The 20,017-nt window shown below is 35.1% G+C and overlaps 3 protein-coding genes across 7 annotated transcripts; 2 read left to right on the top strand and 1 right to left on the bottom strand.

The window, feature by feature from the left end:
• The first annotated feature begins 3,427 nt into the window (after positions 1-3,427).
• On the top strand, positions 3,428-8,674 carry LOC126786867 (ubiquitin C-terminal hydrolase 13-like). 3 transcript variants are annotated; one of them, XM_050512831.1, is made up of 4 exons: positions 3,428-3,534; positions 3,891-4,010; positions 4,107-4,264; positions 6,363-7,485. In XM_050512831.1, the coding sequence occupies exons 1-4, from the start codon at positions 3,515-3,517 to the stop codon at positions 6,407-6,409; spliced, it is 345 nt and encodes a 114-aa protein (XP_050368788.1). In that variant the 5' UTR covers positions 3,428-3,514; the 3' UTR covers positions 6,410-7,485. The 3 variants fall into 3 exon arrangements, with proteins under 3 accessions (XP_050368788.1, XP_050368789.1, XP_050368787.1); XM_050512832.1 differs by lacking the exons at positions 3,428-3,534; positions 6,363-7,485 and adding an exon at positions 8,187-8,674 and having other exon boundaries at positions 3,568-4,010; XM_050512830.1 differs by lacking the exon at positions 3,428-3,534 and having other exon boundaries at positions 3,568-4,010.
• A 2,135-nt stretch (positions 8,675-10,809) lies between these two features.
• Positions 10,810-13,972, top strand: LOC126787641 (grpE protein homolog 2, mitochondrial-like). Of its 3 annotated transcripts, XM_050513527.1 has the most exons (6): positions 10,810-11,051; positions 11,787-11,961; positions 12,049-12,236; positions 12,388-12,555; positions 12,928-13,056; positions 13,725-13,972. In XM_050513527.1, exons 1-6 carry the CDS (start codon positions 10,914-10,916, stop codon positions 13,821-13,823), a joined length of 897 nt encoding a protein of 298 aa, XP_050369484.1. In that variant the 5' UTR covers positions 10,810-10,913; the 3' UTR covers positions 13,824-13,972. The 3 variants fall into 3 exon arrangements, with proteins under 3 accessions (XP_050369484.1, XP_050369482.1, XP_050369483.1); XM_050513525.1 differs by having other exon boundaries at positions 11,787-12,236; XM_050513526.1 differs by having other exon boundaries at positions 10,810-11,036; positions 11,787-12,236.
• A 1,519-nt stretch (positions 13,973-15,491) lies between these two features.
• On the bottom strand, positions 15,492-17,675 carry LOC126788380 (uncharacterized). Its single transcript, XM_050514369.1, has 3 exons — positions 17,344-17,675; positions 16,808-16,963; positions 15,492-15,945 (listed from the first exon to the last, which is right to left on the bottom strand). Exons 1-3 carry the CDS (start codon positions 17,614-17,616, stop codon positions 15,811-15,813), a joined length of 564 nt encoding a protein of 187 aa, XP_050370326.1. The 5' UTR covers positions 17,617-17,675; the 3' UTR covers positions 15,492-15,810.
• Between the last annotated feature and the right edge of the window lie 2,342 nt (positions 17,676-20,017).

Genomic DNA, 20,017 nt, shown 5'->3' on the forward strand with positions numbered 1-20,017 from the left:
TGGTAGTGCTCTTTCATCAAAGCATACCATTGATTTGGCCAAGAGGACTTGCACATGTAGAAGGTGGATGATGTCTGGAATTCCTTGTCCTCATGCCATTTGTTGCATCTTTCTTAGAGGGCATGATCCAATTGACTATATCGATAACTGTTACAGCAAGAATGCATACCTCAACGCATATGCACATCCTATAAATCATGTTCCTAGAATTGAACTATGGCCTGAGATTCATGCTCCTATTCAACCTCCACCATTTAGGAGGCAACCTGGAAGGCAAAAAATGGCCAGGAGGAGGGAGAAAGATGAAGAACCACCAACTCCTAATGTTGGGGCCACTAAGGCTGGGACTACTAAGATGCCTAGGAGTTCATACGTGACTTCCTCATGCACCTATTGCGCTTCAGTGGACCATAACATAAGAACTTGCCCCATCTTCAAGACTATGAATGCAACTGAGGTTCTATTTTAATCATTGTTCATCTATAGATATATATATATATATATATATATATAGTAATTATAGATTATGTTTTGCATTAAGATGATCATTTGTTTGTTTATGAAGGGACAAAGCAATGGAGCATCAAATCAGACAAATCTTTCCCCAAAACAACAGGTTGGTTTCATATTTTTTGTACTTTTGTATACTATTTCTATGTATATAATCATATGTATCATTGATATTTGTATGTATGATGTGTCCAGTATAATAGGACTATTTATATGTATATAATCGACATTTGTATGTATTATATGATTAGTGTAATATTCAACACATATTTTGAAGATATTAGTGTTTCCAGGTCAAGAGACCTCCAAATTCAAGTAGAATATCAAGATCCATTGTTGTTGCTTCATCTTCGCAACCTACACATCCAATTTCAAGAACTTCAGCTGCCATACCAACATCATCTTCACAACTAGCTTCCAAAATATTAAAGCAACCAAGCACTAGAAACAAGTCACAGAAGCCAACAACCAGGCCATTGTGGAAGTGATTCATCTCACTAGTATTTACACTAGCAGAATGTTTTTGCTTCTTTGTTTTCATAGTCAAACATGAACACATTTTGTTATGTACTGGATATGTCCAAATTATGGCCAATAGGCTGACTTTTATTAGTGCTAAAGACATGCTATAAATTGGAGTTGTATTTTGTTTTGGGTATCAACTAACAATAAAAAATGAGGATATTAAAATTCTATAATTGGTAAACATTTTTTTTTACTTGTTCTTTGAAAGAAAAAAAATTATAACAGATGGAAAGGTGAGTTGAAGGGAACATGTATAATGTGCAAGAATGTATAATGTATAGTGGGATGTGGGAAAATTGTGCAAGATTTTGGCAGGAACATGTACAATGTTGAAGGAATTACTGTGTTTTCGAGGGAAAGATGATTTGACCAATTAGACTGGTGTGTGTGACTGCTAGGACCATTTTATCCCCCAAAAGAGACACTATGTCAGCGATTTAACGGAAGATTTAACCGAGGTACTATAATAGGTGACAGAATAATAGTTTAGGTACCATTTCAAGTAAAAACAATTCGTATGTACCAAAAAGTACCTTTTGAGATAGTCTAGGTACCATTTTGGGTTTTTTCTCTTCTAGGCAACCTGACTGTTATGTCATTGACTGGGATTTCCAATTTTCAGTGTCATCTTTAAAATGAAGCAAGTTTAACGGCAGAAATCCTCTTGATGACCAAACAAAATGATCTGTCATTTTTTTTCAGAAGCATATGCTAATTGTGCAAGATAGGAGCTTAGCCAACTGAGCTAATGTCAACCACAATTAAGCAATACGCATTAGACAAAAATACATATAGATTTCTTTTTAAAAATTAGTTCGGACATCAACTTAATTAAGTGAGTGACTAACCGGCTGGACGATTACACGAAGCTCCTGTCAAAACTACTAATTCACTAAATTTCTCTGTTTTAAGAAGTATGAAAGAATGCAACGGCAGCTAAAGATCATTTAGGTTCATACCAAACCGTGGTAGTGCAACACTGCAACCGCTTTATTTAACACGATACTCCTAGCCCCATGAAGCTCATGTATCAAATTATCAATCAAGCCCTGAAGACCCAAATATCGCTTCAAATAATGATTTTAATCAAATTTATTTCACACTTTCAGAGCAATTTAGCTTCAAATTTTAGCGACAAGGAAATGAATGAAATATATAATTTGGATAAGTTTATAGGATATTGTCCGTCTTTGATCTTGAATATCTTCAAGTTTTCATTACTTACCGTTTATTCACCGTCTTAGTTACATAATCATTACTAAATAATTGAGGCTGAAGTGACATGTGCAATCTAGTTATAGAGATCTAGTTATTTATGCATGCATTTGCTTGGTATATTAACGGTTTAAATAAAATAAGAGCACTGTTAGGGAGCCTTAATGAGCCGCTAAATTTGACATCTTAATCATATATGGCATGTCATTTCATCTTGTCACGTCATTAATTGAAATAATCACACCATATTCTTAAAGAAAAATACAATCTTATTCTCATCTTATAGTAATTTATTAAATTTTATAGGACATGTGAGGTAACAAATGTTTTTTTTTCATGTTTACTCTAATCTTAATTAATATCATGTGTTACGATGTTAATAAATTTCATATTTGTGACACTAAATAAATCAAGAATTATTTCAAATTTAATTCATGATTTTTCAATTTATAAATTTTATTTATATTTACAAATTAATACTTTAATTCTATTGAACTGCAAAAAAAAAACAAATAGAAAAAACTTCACCTAAGTATGATGATAATCATGAAGTTGTATTAAAAAACAAATAGAAGAAGTATGATGATGATGAAAAAGAAAAGAGAAAAAAAAAGAATTAAAAAAATATTTTTATATAATACTCTAGAGTTGTTGGATTATAAGAATAAAATTATTTTTTCTATTAAGAATGATATAATGTGATTATTTTAATTAATGACGTGAGAAGATTATGTGATATACTACATAAGATTGAAACGTTAAAATATTTTTTCATAAAATAAAGTGTTTCATAACCCAGATATTTTTTGTTTTCATGCAAACGCTTCATCTAATTTTCCGCATAATATATATTTTTTCTTGTCAATTTTATATATTTTGTTTCATTAGAGAAAATTTTAAACGCTCATCCATATTCTCGTAATTTTGTGATTTGAGGGGCGAAAAAAAGAAGCAAAAAGCAAAAGACATTACGGTGTGGTGACTGTGGTCATTGAAATTTCCATCGTAATAATTTACGGTGTGGTCATTGTAGAAAAGAGAGGTTGGCGTGTGGTCAAGTCATGGATGACGTTGAAAATGGTAGATAGAGTTTTCTCTGACACTTTATAAACCGAGTTGGCTAAATCTCATTTCACTATTAACACCTTTCAGACTGTCCCTTTCACTTTCAGACTCTCCAGTTCACAGTTCACTCCCCTTAGCTTCCTCAGTTCCTCAGTTCTTAACTCTTTAGTTTTCTACAACATCTCCGTCAATCTCATATATGGAGGCCGCAATGGAAAGGTATACTTTTCTTTCTCATACAACGTTTTGGGTTCTTAGTTACCTTTTGTCATCGAATTTGTCTCAAATCTTTGTATGCAATAATCAGTCTTCATATTTTGATTGAGGCTTGCCTATGGTGAAAACCCTGATCCCTAAATGGTTATGCATCTATCAAAGTTGTAATCTTTTTGTTTGGTGAAAACCCTGATCGCTAAACAAATCTTCACACAAGGTTATGCATTCTTCAAAGTTCAAATCTTTTACTTTTGTGTCCGGAAAAGATCAAATCGTGTTTCTGTTGCATGATACGTATGGTTTGTGTATGTGGTTTCTCTTGTCCATTGACTAATGATGGATTTTTGGGCTGTTGGTAGATGGAACACTCTGTCCCCGGAGGACATCATAACGGTGACCTTCGTGTGGAGAATTTACAACTTCTCCAGCTGCAGTGGAAAGAAGTATTCACAGGCTTTCTATACTGATGATTATAGATGGTAATTTTGAATTTTCGATCACCTTCTAGTCCGGATACATTTGTTGAAAATTTGTGTGTTTTCTAGATATCACAATCACTTGGGTTGTTTGTATAGGCGAATTCTGTTATATCTTAAGGGACACTATGTGCAGCACATGTCAGCCTACTTAGAAGCGATTGGCAGTTCAAACCTGGCAACCGGGTGGTCTAGACTTGCTCGATTTAAGCTGACTGTGGTCAATCAATTAGACAACAGAAGATCGATAGCAAAAGGTACGTTGTTTGTCTTCATTGTTGCTTCCTTCATGTTTGTGCTTCTGTTTTGGTTTGTTGTATTGTCGTTGCTTCATTTTAATGTTGAAATTGTATGTATGAAGGAAGTGATCGGTTTCTTTGATTGTGGATGCTTTAATTTGATTTGGTTTCGCGTTTATTGCAAAATATGACTTTCTTGTGTGTTAAAATAAATGCCTGACTGCCTCTGGCTTACTATAATTCATATCCGTACAAGATGGGGAAAATGAAAAAAAAAACAAAACGATACAAAATGGAAAACTTGTGTGTGCCATATAAGAGAATATATTCTTTAGAGTTGAAATATTGTGGTGAATCTATGTTGCGACATAATTGTATAAAACTGATTACAACATAATGTAAATCCCTCATCTGCATATACTTGCTTATGTTTGATCGATTGAAAATCGACATGCATCGGTGCATGAGCCATACTTTTTCAATTTGAGCTGTTCTTCTTAGAGACACTGTTATTGGACTCGGGGAAAGAAATGTTGGTTAGTAGATTCACTTATTTATTGTGTATACATATGATATACGTTTAATAATTAATTAGAGTAGAGTAATGGCTAGTACACGTTCAAAAGTATGGCATATGTCACCTGCTTGTTAGTATTAATTGAGTTTGATATGTTGAAATGAATAGGATGTTTAGAATCTTTGAATTAATTGGTGTGTAAGGAACCATGATGCTGCACTGGCAGTGTATTCGGTTCTGCTTATGAAAATTGTCAGTGCATTAGATACACACTGGGAAAAATGTTGCCGCTTGTTATAGGTAATTTACTAATATACTATTTGTTGAGTTTGGGGATACGTCCATTCTTGTTCACAAAGGGAAAAATTGTCCGAAATGTTTAGGGAGAGGGGGGCAAATGTTGGATATCATAAGCGAGCAATGAGGGTTTAACTGATGCGCCTCACTCATCAGAAAAAATCTTCTGTTTTTCCATCAGAAAAAATTCGTTGAGTCTCAAGCCTTTCCGACGATATCGTTCTTAGTTTGGTTAATCTTCTCTCGAGTCTTCATTCTCTTCTTCTTCTAGAGACTTTCCGACGATCATTCATTCACAGGATTTGGGTTCCCGTATTCAGTAAGCCTTCAGAACTTAATTGGATTGATAATTTTTCTTTTGTTTCGTTTGACTATGGATTAATCCTCTGCTGGGTTTGCCATTAGCAAACTCGATCTGTTTGGACATGTATTGAAAGGAAAAACGAATACGTGGTTACAATAGTTCTCATATATATGGGTCATCAGTTAGTGATTGATATTCGTAGCAGTGAATCGCCAACTTTTATATTATATATCCATTTGAATGCATCTCCCTATCAATCTGATGTCGGTTTGATTATTTGGCCTGGAGAAGAAGTCACCTCAAGAAATAAGTGATGATCGAGCATATACTTGGGTCTTGAATTTTTTGGCGATATTATATACTTGGGGCTTGATTATTGAATTGTATTACAATGGTCATGCGGCAGCCTTTTCTTTTCTTGCTCAAGTAAGAAATTAATAGGATTTGGTCAAAACAGATGAACACATGAGAAATCATTATAAAGAGCATATACATTGAGAAATCCTATTTGATTTCTGGGCTTCAATAAAATTTACAGAACTAGAAATTGGTCTGAGTTCTCTTCTTTTCAATTAGATTGGCATAACCAAGGTTAGGTAATTAACCAAAAAGAGGGCAGTGAAATAGGAAAAACGATAGTACATATATCTTTTAATTTTTAGACTTAATCATATGCAGTGTGGTTTGCTTCTTTTGTGAGAAAAGTTTGCAAATTTGGATTTGTATGTGTTTTTCCGCAGTTGGTTTTTTTTAATGAATTGTTTACCAACTCAGTCAATATCGGTAGGCTGCTAGACTTAGTGTGGTATTGCATTTTACTTTCTATCTGACTTAATAATTACATAAGATCTTTATTTTCTATCGCCTGAACCTGTACAATTTCTGATAGGAAATTGCAAACTGTCGTACGAAGTTTAATGACTATTTATATTGAATAGTATTGGGAGATATTTATTTTCTACTCTTTGTTTTGCTAACATATCAATTGTAATTTTTAGGATTGGAATTGTTATCAGTGAGGTCGCCAGGTCGGGTGTGGAATTGATTTTCATACGTCATTCGCAGAGCAAAATCGAATACTCCTATTTCTATTCCTTTGGGTGATTCATTTACTGTGGCCTTTTTCCTTATACTCTTTTTGGTTTCTATTGTTTCGATGATGCTGTTTTTTTTTTGGATCATTTAGTTGGAAGAGTGACTTTGTTTGGATAATCTGATTGTTTTTTCTTTGCTTTTGTGTTATATCTGTTTAGAATTGGAGTTGGATGACTTTGTTTGAGGTTGGGAGTTTTAGATTAATTTGTCATAAGCTTGGAATCTATCTAAATCGTTGCATATATACATTTATCAACCAAGGTTTTCCTATTAGCCTCATCAATAAAGGCATACAAGGTGTTTCCTAAAACTAAATTTCTAAGACAAATTAATCTGAAGATGTTGGAAGCTTTCCCATAACAATAAACAGATCTGCATCTTACAAACAGTGAGTCAAGTCCGAAGATGAAAATTGAATAAATAAATAATCTTCAAATGCAGCAAAGTAGAAAAGTTAAATTTAGCACAGAAACTATATTCATCTTTTTTTTTCTTTTTTTCTGGGTGCTTAGCAGAAAGAAGGGTTATATATTCTATAATTTAATCACTGCATCACATAGATATAAGTTCAATGTGTCTATTATTTGATCTTCAGCCTTAAGAGTTTAATGAATAACCTAAATTTATTGACAGACACAAAATTCCCCTACCCTGAAGGTATTAATATGGCTCCATCTTCATGATTTTCATAACCGTTTTCTGTCTGTACTATATCAAAAGACTGAAAGGAACTCAAACAGAAACACGGACCTGAAATGTTGGCACTAATTATTAACCTTAATTAAAAGAAGAGGAATAAGAAAGTGGTTCATAAACAATCAATAAGATCAGCCTCTGCTACATTGCATCATACCAAAATAGACTATGAAATATGTAAAATATTGATTATGTAGTTAATGTTTGGTAGTTTTGTTATTCGCTATAGTTTGATGCAAAGATTAAAGCTCATCTGTAGTTTCTTAATTCCCCAAAAGGAATCATTTTTCCCCTCTGATTCGTAAGGCGTAAAAAAGTATGGCTAAATTTGATAAAGTTGATCAAAGCACACTAAGGAGAGTTCGTGAACAGTAGCAATAAGACAGCTGTTGTAGTCTTAAGGACAAACATGTTACTGCAACATTAACTATTGTGCACTTCTGGGTGGTGGATATGAATTGGGATGACTTTGTTCTTAAGGAAATGAAATAGAAAATGAATTTGCTTCTACGATTGTTGGAATCTTTTCATAGCATTCTCTCAACACAATTCAATTTTGTCTCATTTAAAAAAGGAGATGATCTCAAGACGTAGAAGTATTAGTTTAATTGAACTCAAATTCAATTCTTGATTAATGGAATGTTTGGTATTGTATTTGAATAGAGTGTACTTTGAATTTGTGTTCATGATGGTGCACTGGCTTTAATGAATATATGTTGTAGTCTCCTGTAATTATCTATTGGTTGCAAGAAGTACTTGGTTTGCATTCTCTTTGATTTCGACTGGAAACTGAGCGAAAAAACAACGGCTCAAGATATTTTATATGAAAATGATCATTGTTTAACTTAATCTTTCAATCCATAAAGAGAGCTCAGTAGTACACGATATTATGGCATAAGGAAACATCAGCTTTCGTGCAGGTGGTATGGCACTGGCATTGTTGCTATTCAAGTTATTTTAATCTCTGTATGCATGCATGTTTTTTTTTTTTGTGGATACTATTTCATAACGGGTTATTTGCATCCTGACAGGATGAAAGAAGGTTATCAATTAACAAAGCAATAGGGATTGGACCTAAGCAATAATTTTGCCCTCTATTTTGTGTAGAAGTATCACCAAGTGCGGACATTCAGATTTTCGAGCTCTGGTTCTATTTGCGATAGGTTGTGTCAATAGCATATGACCAACTTTTGGTTTATGAATTTGTTAGCACATACTGTACTCCTTTTCTGATACTCCAAGTTTCCTTTGTTAATTTGCTAGCAGGTAGTTAAGAATTAAGTTTAAGTAAATTACAATCCATTTATTAATGAATTCTAATGTTTATTGATATTTTCTTATCATTACGTTGAAAAAGAGAACTCTTAGATTTACAATCGCAGTAAGTAATCCAAAACCTTCTCTTATCAATTGACTAATTTCGCAGGTTATGCTAATAAGGTGACAAAATTTTTAACCACTTTTGGAGATTATGATGACAATAATGACAATAATAGAAGAGCTTATACACTAATAACCCACTCCCCTGCAACGCACGGGCATGTTTTCTAGTATAATTACAAAGGGTGTAGTTGGTATACTGTTTGTTATGGTCAATGTTTTTCATTGAAAATTCCTATTGAGTTCACTATTAGTACTGATTCAAATTTCCAGGATTTTTTTCTCCTATTGCTTTCTGTTTTGTACCTAGGGAGGGCTATCTTCTTGGTCATTCTTTTTGAAATCATTGGCATTTTGATTTTGCAGAAACGGTCCATGTATTTTGCCAAAAGGATATTGACTGGGGATTTACCATGTTAATTCCCCCGACTCTGCTCAATGACCGCATAGAAGGGTTTCTTGTGAATGATACCTGTGTTGTTGAAGCACGTGTTGCAATGCCCAAGGCTTTTACAACCTTAGCCAACAAAATTGGCAGTTCTGCATCTGTGCATATCTTGGATGCAGAACTACCAGTGATTGTTGAGCCTACTCGTGCCGGCTCTCCAGTAGTCCAGAGAGAGCCTTTTTTGAGCTCCTTATCGAGTGGCAGACTACCAATTTATGTAGCACCGATACGGCAAATCTTAAAAACTTAAATCCTGACACGGCGTCGACATTGAAATTTATATATAATTTAATATATATTAATGTGTAAAATATATATATTAATGTTCTTCTGCTATTGTTTAGAGATAGTCAGATCATCATACTCCCTTGCCACGACCGACCCAAGCCCATTGTACACATCTTTCCACAACTTCCTCTGTTCTGCAATGTTCACAAATCTAATGGCATCCAACTCCATCCTTGAGTAAGTGATTTTGTTGTTGTTAGCTCAAGCATTGCCAGCTTGAATCACAGGGTGGGTGTTCTTCTCAGGTTTCAACCCATTTGCCAGCTTCCCTTTCCTTCTTTGGTTTCTTGCCTTCTTCCCATTCACTTCTTGCTTTACTACACTCCTCTGTGGACCAGATTGAGCATGATCTAGAAAACCCATTGACATAGTTTCAATCAAAACAGTCTCATCAATCACTCCAACTTTCAATGCAGTGACATTTTCCCTTGACATAACTTTAACTTGCTCCAACAATTGCTTATTCTTCACATCTAGCAGGTTCTCAGCAGCCAAACATTTCTTGGGTTCTTGAATTCCAGAGAGATCCACTTCAATTCCCACCATAAAATCACAGATAAGTCTTTCTTTTGCATCGTCTTCTACTTTGAAGCAAAATAGAAGGAAAGTTGCGAGGTGGGAACTGAGTGTTAAGGCTTAGGGTTTAGGTTTTTATTTTTTATTTTTAAAATACTAATGTGGCGTGTCGGAAACAATATGTGCCATGTCAGTCAACGTGTCGGGCTGTGTCAAAAAGTCAACATTTTTTGACACGCCACATCGGACACCGTGTCGGCGTGTCAGGTAGTGTCGGACACTCCGACACTTCAGCCTTTGAAGTGTCGGTGCTACATAGCTACCAGTGAATGCTGAGCCTGCCAGTGATAATTCTTCAGATGTCAATGACGAGTTTTTGTGCTCACCAAGTGGCGAAATAGCAAAATTCAGAGGCTTTGGTGAAGTCGACGGAACAAACTTCCCTCTCTAGTTGAATGCCTACAGGACCAAGCCGAAGAGTATACTACATGGGCATTCGATACAGCTGAACAACTACTTGAAGCTGAGCTAGGCTATGGAAGTAATGAGCATCTCTCGTAAAATGTCCTTGGTTCTTGTTTTTGTAACAATAGGGGGTAAAGGGGTATATAGTTTCTCGCTTTGCTTGCTGAAGATACGCAAGTTAAGGCAGAGTTCCATCATCATATGTTGTATGTTGTTGTAAACTTAAGAAACATAACATCTTTCATATATGAGCAACTTAAAAGCTTCAATTCTCTGTTCTTGTGTTTTCTGTGTTGATGCTAATTGTTCAAAACGACATCGTCTTACTCTAACCCAGCTGGCCACTTGTTCACATATCTAAGGTTCTGGAGCTTTCTAAACCCAAAACCCCCCAACTAATAAACAATAAAAATCTTTCAACACGTAGACGAAAATACCCTCCACAGCTCTTTGGGCTATTTTCTACATCCGGGGGTATTACCGTAAAGACATAAACACCGCTGTGTTTTTTCTTCTTCTCCAAAGATCACTACTTCTCTTCCTCCCTCTTTGTTTCTTCACAACCTTTAAACCCCTCGCTCATCAAATCTCTCTCTCTAGAAACCCCAATTTTTTTTCATTTTCCCAATTTGCCCCTGCAAACCTTCCTCAGCCATCAGCCATGTTCGTCTCTAGGGTTTTAGCTCGCGTATCGAGGGCCATCCCCAGGACCGCCGTGTCCATGGCCGCTCAGCCGGGTCACCGATTCCCAATCGTTTCAAACCAGTCACCGCCTCTGATTCAGGTCTTGCCCAATAAGGTTTCCTAATTTCCTCACTCTAGGGTTTTGCTAGGGTTTATGCTTTTTCTGTAAATTTCACCAATTCCTATGCTTTCTGTACTCCATTTTCGATTATAGAACTCATGAAACTGTGCTACCCATTATTTGAATTAAGAAAGTTTTAATTTTGTGGTGAACAAAATTTGGGGGAATTTGAGTTGGATGGTATGTTCAATTTTCGTTGAGTGTTGCCTTATTGCTAATTGGCTTTCTGAGATTTCATGCATTTTGATATTGAATATTGGGATTGTTTGATAAAGTTCTAAAATTTGGTGTAGGGATCATTATGCTAGCATCATGTCGCAATGAACTTATAAAAGAAAACTTAATTAATCTATATAATGTTCTTGCTTATAATGATGGCCGAAGGCTTATGTGCCTGCTTGATTAGAATTTCACACCAGGCTACAATATGTTGCAAAAGATAATGTCCACTATCAACTTTAAGCGGTGATGGGGTTATCTGTGATTTTATTTTTCATACGGTATAAAGTTTGGTGCTATAGCTTTGATCCTCATTCTATCCATATCTGCTTAAGGATGTTTGATTTTTTTGGGTCCAATTTCGAAAAGTTATAAACAAGGATTGAACGGACAATAAAAAAGATGTTTCTTCTTCTCTCTTGAGACTTAAGACCTGTTGAATGCACGTTTACTTATTCAGTTCACACTGATTTTCATTGATTACTCATATATCAGTTGATTCTGAGCCAGGTGTCTATGTTGCATCATTCAACCCCCACTTCTTCTATATCTCAACTATTTGGATTCTCTTCATCTGCATCACCAGAGTCTTCTGAAAGTGCTGGAAATGGAGGTTCTGAGAAGAGTAATACTAAAGTTTCTGATAGTGGTAATACCAAAGTGGCTGATGAAACCAACGATTCAGGTTCTATTCCAGAATCCCAGTCTACCAATGTAAGGAGACAGCGTAATCTGAGAGGAGGTACTAAACGAACTGCATTTTCTGATTCAGATTCAGACGAAGACTTGTCTACTGAGGACCTGGTGAAACTCCTTACGGAGAGGGAAGAACTTCTGAAGCAAAAGCATGAAGAGGTTGCAAAAATGCAAGATAAAGTCCTGCGCACTTACGCAGAAATGGAAAATGTCATGGATAGAACAAGACGTGAAGCAGAAAATACAAAAAAGTTCTCCATACAGGTCCGAGTTGATTTTTGGCATATCTTTTGTGTCCTCAAAACCAAGTTATTGTGTTTGTATTTACCTCATTCTTGTAGGACAGTTTCTTTTCACTGATGGAACAAACACAAAAGAATGTATCTGAAGTTTTTTCTGATTGGAATTATTGCAGAACTTTGCCAAGAGTTTACTAGATGTTGCAGACAATTTGGGTAGGGCTGCTGCAGTTACCAAAACCGGTTTCGCGAAAATTGATCAGTCTAAGGACTCTGCTGGCACTCTACCACTTCTGAAAACTCTTCTTGAAGGAGTTGAAATGACTGAGAAACAACTTTCAGAGGTAAGCTTTTCTTATCAGTAATTGCAATCACTGACCCCAAAATCGGGACTGAATGATTTGGCATTTTAAATTTAAACAGCTTGACCCTTGTAGCTGCTTGTATTTATTGAATTGTATACTATGGTATGTTGACTTGCATAATCATACGAAATAGCATTAGTTGATAGACCTTTTTCATTTTTCACATATATGAACACCTATAGTCAGTTAGGCACATTCTTAATAGTTCATTTATATTTCACATGCCACGTTGCGATTACTGGTGTATCAACTTATGGTTTGTTGTGGCTACTGGTGTATCAAGTTAGGCTTTAATTACACTGGTTGGTATCACCTTTGGTACTTCTAACATTTCAGTCCATTTGATTTCAGGTGTTTAAAAAGTATGGTATTGAAAAATATGATCCTACAAATGAACCATTTGATCCACATAGGCATCACGCGTTATTCCAAGTATCAGATCCTTCAAAGCCTCCTGGTACCGTTGCTCAAGTTCTCAAGGTATGCTTCATATAATAATTTGTTTTGCTTGTTTAAACTTTCAGGAAGAAGTTTATGTTTTACTACTTCTTGGCATCAATAGTAGAATTTGCTTGCTTTCTTAGAGTACAAGCCTTGGGAGCACAACTTTAAGGACACATTCTATGTGCTGAGATATGGTTGAGCACTAGGACATTTTGACATGTAGAGATTAGAATTGCATAAGCCTTTTAAATTTTTATTTATCTTCTCTTGAATACAATACTAGGAAAAAAAATTAAAAAGTATGAATTTAATGTTTGTCTGTAACATGAAGGCATAATATATTAATTAGATAACAAGGATTAATTGGTTTTTGCCATGCTTTTACACACCTCTGCTTTTGGATTTTACAAACCCAAGTGTTGGTTCTGGTTTGCATTATAATTTACATATTTTTATGTTGCAATTGAGAAAGACCCATGTAAATCAGCAAATGACAAGGACCATTTGTTGTTTGCGTAACTGTTACTGCCATCCCAAATGAATTTTGCAATCTTTCATCATATTTTGCTTCATGTTCTCCTTCCATTCAATGGGGTTTTGACTCAACCCCATGGGAATAATTCATTTTATGGTTTTGTTACTGATCGTGTGACACATAGAATTCAGAACATGAATAAAGTCCTTCCTGCCTTTGTGTATTGCAGCCTGGATATGTACTTCACGATCGAGTTATCAGGCCGGCTGACGTTGGTGTAACTCAAGAAGCGGAAAACAATGGAACTGAGGAAGATTCTGGCAATTGAAATTTTTGCTGCTATAACATATTTCACTACTGCGTTGCAGTGTTCGGAAGTACATGACCAAATTTTAGCATGTGATCAAGAAACTTGATTGAGATGACTTCAGGGTCAACTTTGTTTCCAGTAAAATTGTTATCCCATATTTTGTACGAGTTTTTGAGTTTGTGGATGGCATCAAGTATCATTACGGGCATGTAGTTCTAGTTCAATTGTGCCCTGATTATATGGAGCAGTGTATTTCGTACACCGGATCTCCACCGTGAAGCCAGAATCCACTGCAATACTTTAATAATAGGGCCTGCATTTAGCTCCTGGTGTTCGCATTAAGGCAAGTTATGGAAACAAATTGAAGAATTGGCTGGCGTAACTATGTCATGGAACACTTTATTCCCAAATGAGCAGTTATAAGGCGTTGAAAGAGTGAGTTAAAGTAAGGGCCTTCCCCACGACCTATTCCGTCTTAAAACATATATGTAATTTCCACAATATAGTAGACATGCGTGAATGCGTGATTGTGATTTTGTACCCCATACTTGGTGAGCATTATGCAACCAAGGCGTGCGGGGGATGTGTAGATGAGAACCTTGCATGGCTTTGTAGGGGATGACATAACCTTATTAAGGGTAAGTTGGAACGAGGGAAAGGGGTGTAACTCAGCCGAGCCGAATATTAAGTTCATGTTTGACTCGTTTTCATTCGGTCGAACTCGAGTCGAGCTAAAATTTGATTTTTTTTATGCTTCATATTCAAGCTCGGCTCGGCTTGAAAAAAACTCGAGTTGTGTTCAGGTCAGCTTATTTTATTAGATGAGATTGAATTCGAATCGAGTTGATTTGAATCATATGAAACTAAAATTTTAAAATTAAGAAATTCATAAGAAAATTCAAAATCTGATGTCATAACATCAAACAAAATCCCCTTGTAATAAACTAAAAATAACAAATTAAACTCATTATTGAACGTAAAGTCTTTAACTAATTATTCTAAAAAGAAATCTTTCAGTTTTTTCGAAATAATATTATATTTTTAATATTATATCGTATATAAGAATTATACTTTATATATACTATAAAAATTAATAAATTACGTTTAATTAGTAAACGAGCCGAGTTTTTTTCCGAGTCCGAGCTTGCTCACGAGTTAAACGAGTCGAACGAGCCGAATACTTGTTGTTCAAACTCGGCTCATTTTCAAGGTCGGGCTTAATATTGAGCTCAAATTCAGTTCATTTAACTTTACGAGCTCAAACCGAACGAACTAAAAACGAGCCGAACACGAGCAGCTCGAGCTTACTTACAGCCAGAGGAAATACCAACACCACGAAGGGGTAGTGAGGAAATGCTTCAGAGAGTTGATTAAATTAACTCCCCCGACTAGTCCCATCTGCTTCAACTCGCAAGTAATCAACTTAGGGCGAACGGTTAATCCGGAACCCAAAAGCTTGACCACCAGTGGTCTGAATGCTTAAACTATTATTCGACCTGCCGCCCGCCGTTAATGGTTTCCGAAAATTATTGTTTGGGGTTAGTGTAAAGTCAACATAACAAACTAGATGCTATGTTCCTGTCCTAATTTGGTTTCGGGTATCCTTAGAAGACAACAACCAGAAACGGGAATTGTGACCCCTAAACAAAGAAGTACTAACAGCTCGACTCACTGATCATTATACTGGGCAGTTAAACATCATCTGCTACATCCATAAAAGACAACAACCAGAAACGGGAATTGTGACCCCTAAACAAAGAAGCACCAACAACTCGACTCACTGATCATTATACAAGCAGTTAAACAGCATCTGCTATTTCGTTATGCACTACCACAACATAGTACTTGGTTTACTCCATACTAACGCTACAGCACCAGCAAACTAATCCTACAGCTTAATTACTTACATCATGAACACGTGACATCCACGGTGGGTCACCTAATACTGACTTCATTTTACTACCTTACTACGTCTCTCTAGCTTTGTCTGCACAAGTGCTACACATCACTGCAACCAAAACCCACCTGAGCTTGCAGTTTTCGTCTGAGCACCTTTCATTTTGTTCATTAACTCCAGGTTGGCATTGTGACCTTGCAAGCCCAGATCTAAATTCAGATGTGAGCTGGTATTACCCAATTTCTGCAATGCAAACAAAACATCCATCATTGTCAATGATATTGAGAATTTCAATCTATTACTGGTCAAGCATCAAGGGCCAACTGACTGGCTGGAGAACAGAAAGAAGATTTGATTTTCACTTTCAACCAGATTACTTGCAACAAATACTTTGCCTTAAAGATAGCCTACAAGAAAAATATTGAATATTTTAATGACAAATGTATATTTCACAGAAATAAACAGTATCAATTCACTATAATTCACGTTCTCTTTCAGAACAGTAAAAGAGATTCTGATCTGCGTGCAAGAATTACAGTAGTAAACTTTCATATGCATGTGAATAGGAGTGAGAAAGTTTGACATGATTTTAGATTGGTAGTTTCAGCTTCCCCTAACTCACCCAAGAGTGTCTTTAATGATAATTGTTTAAATGGTTATTTATACCCTACATCTATAAGACTATAATAACATCTATCATTCTAACTTACTAAGAAATTCAAGGAAAATCAAAAACCATTTTTCCTCCCAATCCGGACAGATACTATGGCCAGGTATTGCAGAGCTATGACCATCAGATCATAGACTTTGGTTGAAGCACCAACACCACACTCAGTTGAATTTTTAGTAATCTTCAAATTGGTTAAAGATGAGAAAATATGAACTTTGCAGAAACCAAGTAGTATTTTTGGGTACAGAAAGAATCAAGTCAATGAACCAAATGAGAAAATTGAGTTATAAACCAATAAAAATTTATGTGACAGACAACACCACCTCACAGGGAAAGGAACATAAAAAGAAATGTAGAATCTATGCCACAAACAAAAAGCAAAACGCGCAATACTAATGGAATGGTAGTTGAGTAGCAGCTTAAAAAAGGTCCTACCTCAGCTTCTTGGTTCTTGATTTGATCCATGTTTGACTTCCCAAACATCTTATCAGTCAGCACTGTAGATTGCTCTCCTTCACTAGTGTTCTCCACATCCTCCATGTCCTCAATCTTCTTCTCCACCGACTTCTTCTGGTCCTCTAGCGCCACAACCTGCACACATGACTCCATCATTACCATTTAACCCCTGCTGATAATCGCAACACGTAGCAACTTTGCACATAACCAACAACATTTTTCATCCTTCAAAATCAAAACCTCAAGTAAATTGCAACGCTGAACCTTCTTTTCGATTCTAAACATCTCTCAAAGTCAAAACCTCAAGACCTAAAATGCTCGAAAGTTGCATCAAATTTCTTGAGTAATTCAAACCCAACATAATATATCAACCTCAAATTGCAGAGTATGCTAACTTCACACAAATTGTCTAGTTAGGTCTGCAACTAAAAACCCTAAATTTCCATAAACCCTAACTACTCCAATCTTCACACACAGTTGATACAAACACTTGAGCAAGTTGCTAATTCACTTACAGGAGTGTAGCGGAACCTCCGGCGGGGGCGCTCATCGGCGGTGGAGGAGTTAGCGGCGGCGGAGGAAATAGGGGTCCAGCGGCAGAGGAGGAGGCGAGAGTTGTTGTCGTTGTTACGGGCGTTGGATTGGGAGCGAGAGCTGAAGGCAGAGGAGGGTGATGGAGGCACGTGGACCCACTTCTTCTTCCACCTCCTGACTGGGCCGCTGAACACGGTGGTTGTTGGACCGTACCTCGAGGAGGCTCGGCTCAGTCTCGACCCGGCTCCCTCCATCTTCGACTCTGTGGTGTTTCTGCTCTCTTGGTTTCTTTGGGGTTGTGACTCGTGAAAAAGAGTGAGAGGGAGTGAGTTAGAGCAGAGATTCTTTTTGGTATGGAATTGCAACGACGCCGTATGGGCGTTGCGACGAAACGCGCCTTAATTGAAAACATCTACTTTGACATTGTGTGGGTTCTTTTTTTTTTTACTGATAATTTTATAGTCAACCCTTCATCTAAAATCTAAAATGAGATTCTATTCATACCATTTAAAATAACACTTAGACCTTATTTTTTTTCTCAAGTTTATTTTGATTTTTTCAACACATGTAAAATTATCAAAAAAAAAATATAATAAAAAAAAAGGAAAAAAAAACAAGAGAATTATCAACCTGCCTATTTTAAAATAGAAAATATAAATAATATTTTTCGTCAATCAATTATTTATGTATTTATTTCAAAAAAAAACCTCAACTTAGAATAATAAATTAAATAAGATGAATTAATTAATTTCATTTTTATTGTTAAAAATATAATAAATAACATTATTTAATCTTCATGTATCAATTGAAAAGCTACATAGCATTTTTTATAAATGTCGATTAGGACCGGAGAGGAAAAATTGTTCAATATATATTAGAATTTTTCGTGTTGATTTTACTGTTTGGTGAGTTTCAAATCAATGAATGAAAAAAAGAACAAATTATTAATTATAAATTTAAGAGTGAAAGAGAAAATTAATTTAAGAAGATGGATTATATATGTAATTACTAAGAATTTTTTGAGTTATTTATAATAATTGAATAAAATAGAATTGGAAAGTTATTAATGGATAATATATTGATTTGATATCTAATAATGATATATTGATTATGGGCATTTTCGAAAAAAATATGGAGGTCTAAATAGCATTTTAAGTATTTGTAAAAGTAAAAGAGAGGTCTACTAAATGAGGCTATTTTTGGAGGTATGAATAGAAGCTCTGAAACCCAAATAATCTCTATTATAGAGGAAAAATATCAAGTTTTAGTTCCAACAGCTCCTCTAAATTGTCCTCTATAATAGAGAAAGTGGGAAGAGAGAGAAATAAAATCTCTAAAGTTGTAGAATTTTTAAAATCTCTATAATTTTCAAACCAATCTCTAAACTTTATTTCTCACCCAAAAAAATCACTCACCATCCTAAAACTTAACAAAAAAGAAGAAGTAATTATTATCATTCCTTATCTAGTCTTGGTATGAGATTCAATTTGATTTTGTATAAATACTATTTGCATTTAATTTTATACAATAGAATATAAGAGCTGTTAGAGTTGATGTCTTTTTATTTTAAAGATTTGGTGTTTTCATTTTCTATAATAGAGAATTTTAAGATGAGTTGTTGGAAATGCTCTAACAAAGCCGAAAGGAATTTAAGGTATAATCACTCTCTAAGAGATGTTTTTTACAAGCTAAGATTCGAACAAAGGAGGTCTTATTACCAAGAATAGTATCTTTGTAGCGTCCGCTCCCTTGTGGGTTTTCCCTTCGATACATCATACATGAAAAGGTTATTACCTTGTCCAATCTTTTTCAGGTTGATCGAAATGGAACATGTACATTTATAAGAGCATCTGTATGACTCCATCTGATACTAATGTTAATGAAAGTCACAAACATATCAATCACCATCCTTTGAGATACTAACATGTGTCCCAAAATTTAACAATGGTTAATTTGTTAGAATAAATGTTAACTAGCCTTGCCCACATAAGCTATGCATATGCAAAATAATTTTGCAATTTTAGATAATCTTACAGTCCTTTTTAAACAAATAATAATAATTTTACTTTTATCATGATATTTATAATTATTAGAGTGAAAAGTGGGGGATGGTGGGAGTACTTAAAAGTTATTTTCTTTCTTTTTTTTCTTTTAATTTTGTTTATAAGTATTTATTTATTTACCATAATATGCTTCTAATATTAAAAAGGGAATTGTTATTAACACACCATTTTTGATAATAACACACCTTATATATTTTTTATTACTCTTTTAATGCACTCTCCTACTTTTGCTTGGTTATTATTGGCTTAAATCATTAGTGGGGTGTGTGGATAACAAAATAGGGTGTGTCAATAACACTACCCTATTAAAAATTATTTCAACATAATATATGGTAGGGGTGCGGCTATTGCCACCCTAATTCACTTTGTTCACCCTACATATAACTTTTTTATTTTAAATTTCCTTTATTACCCATTTACAATACCTAAATTAGTTTTTTTCTAATACGACTTTATTCACTTGTTTAAATACGTACCCAGTTTCTTTCTCTAGATATCACTCATCAATCTTTTTTTTTTCTGTCCCGAAACTAAACTAATTTTCCTCCCGATCTTTCTCTATAAGAACTCAAAGCATATGAAAAGAATTAGC

The sequence above is a fragment of the Argentina anserina genome, chromosome 3 (genome assembly GCF_933775445.1).
Source record: "Argentina anserina chromosome 3, drPotAnse1.1, whole genome shotgun sequence".
Lineage (NCBI taxonomy): Eukaryota > Viridiplantae > Streptophyta > Magnoliopsida > Rosales > Rosaceae > Argentina > Argentina anserina.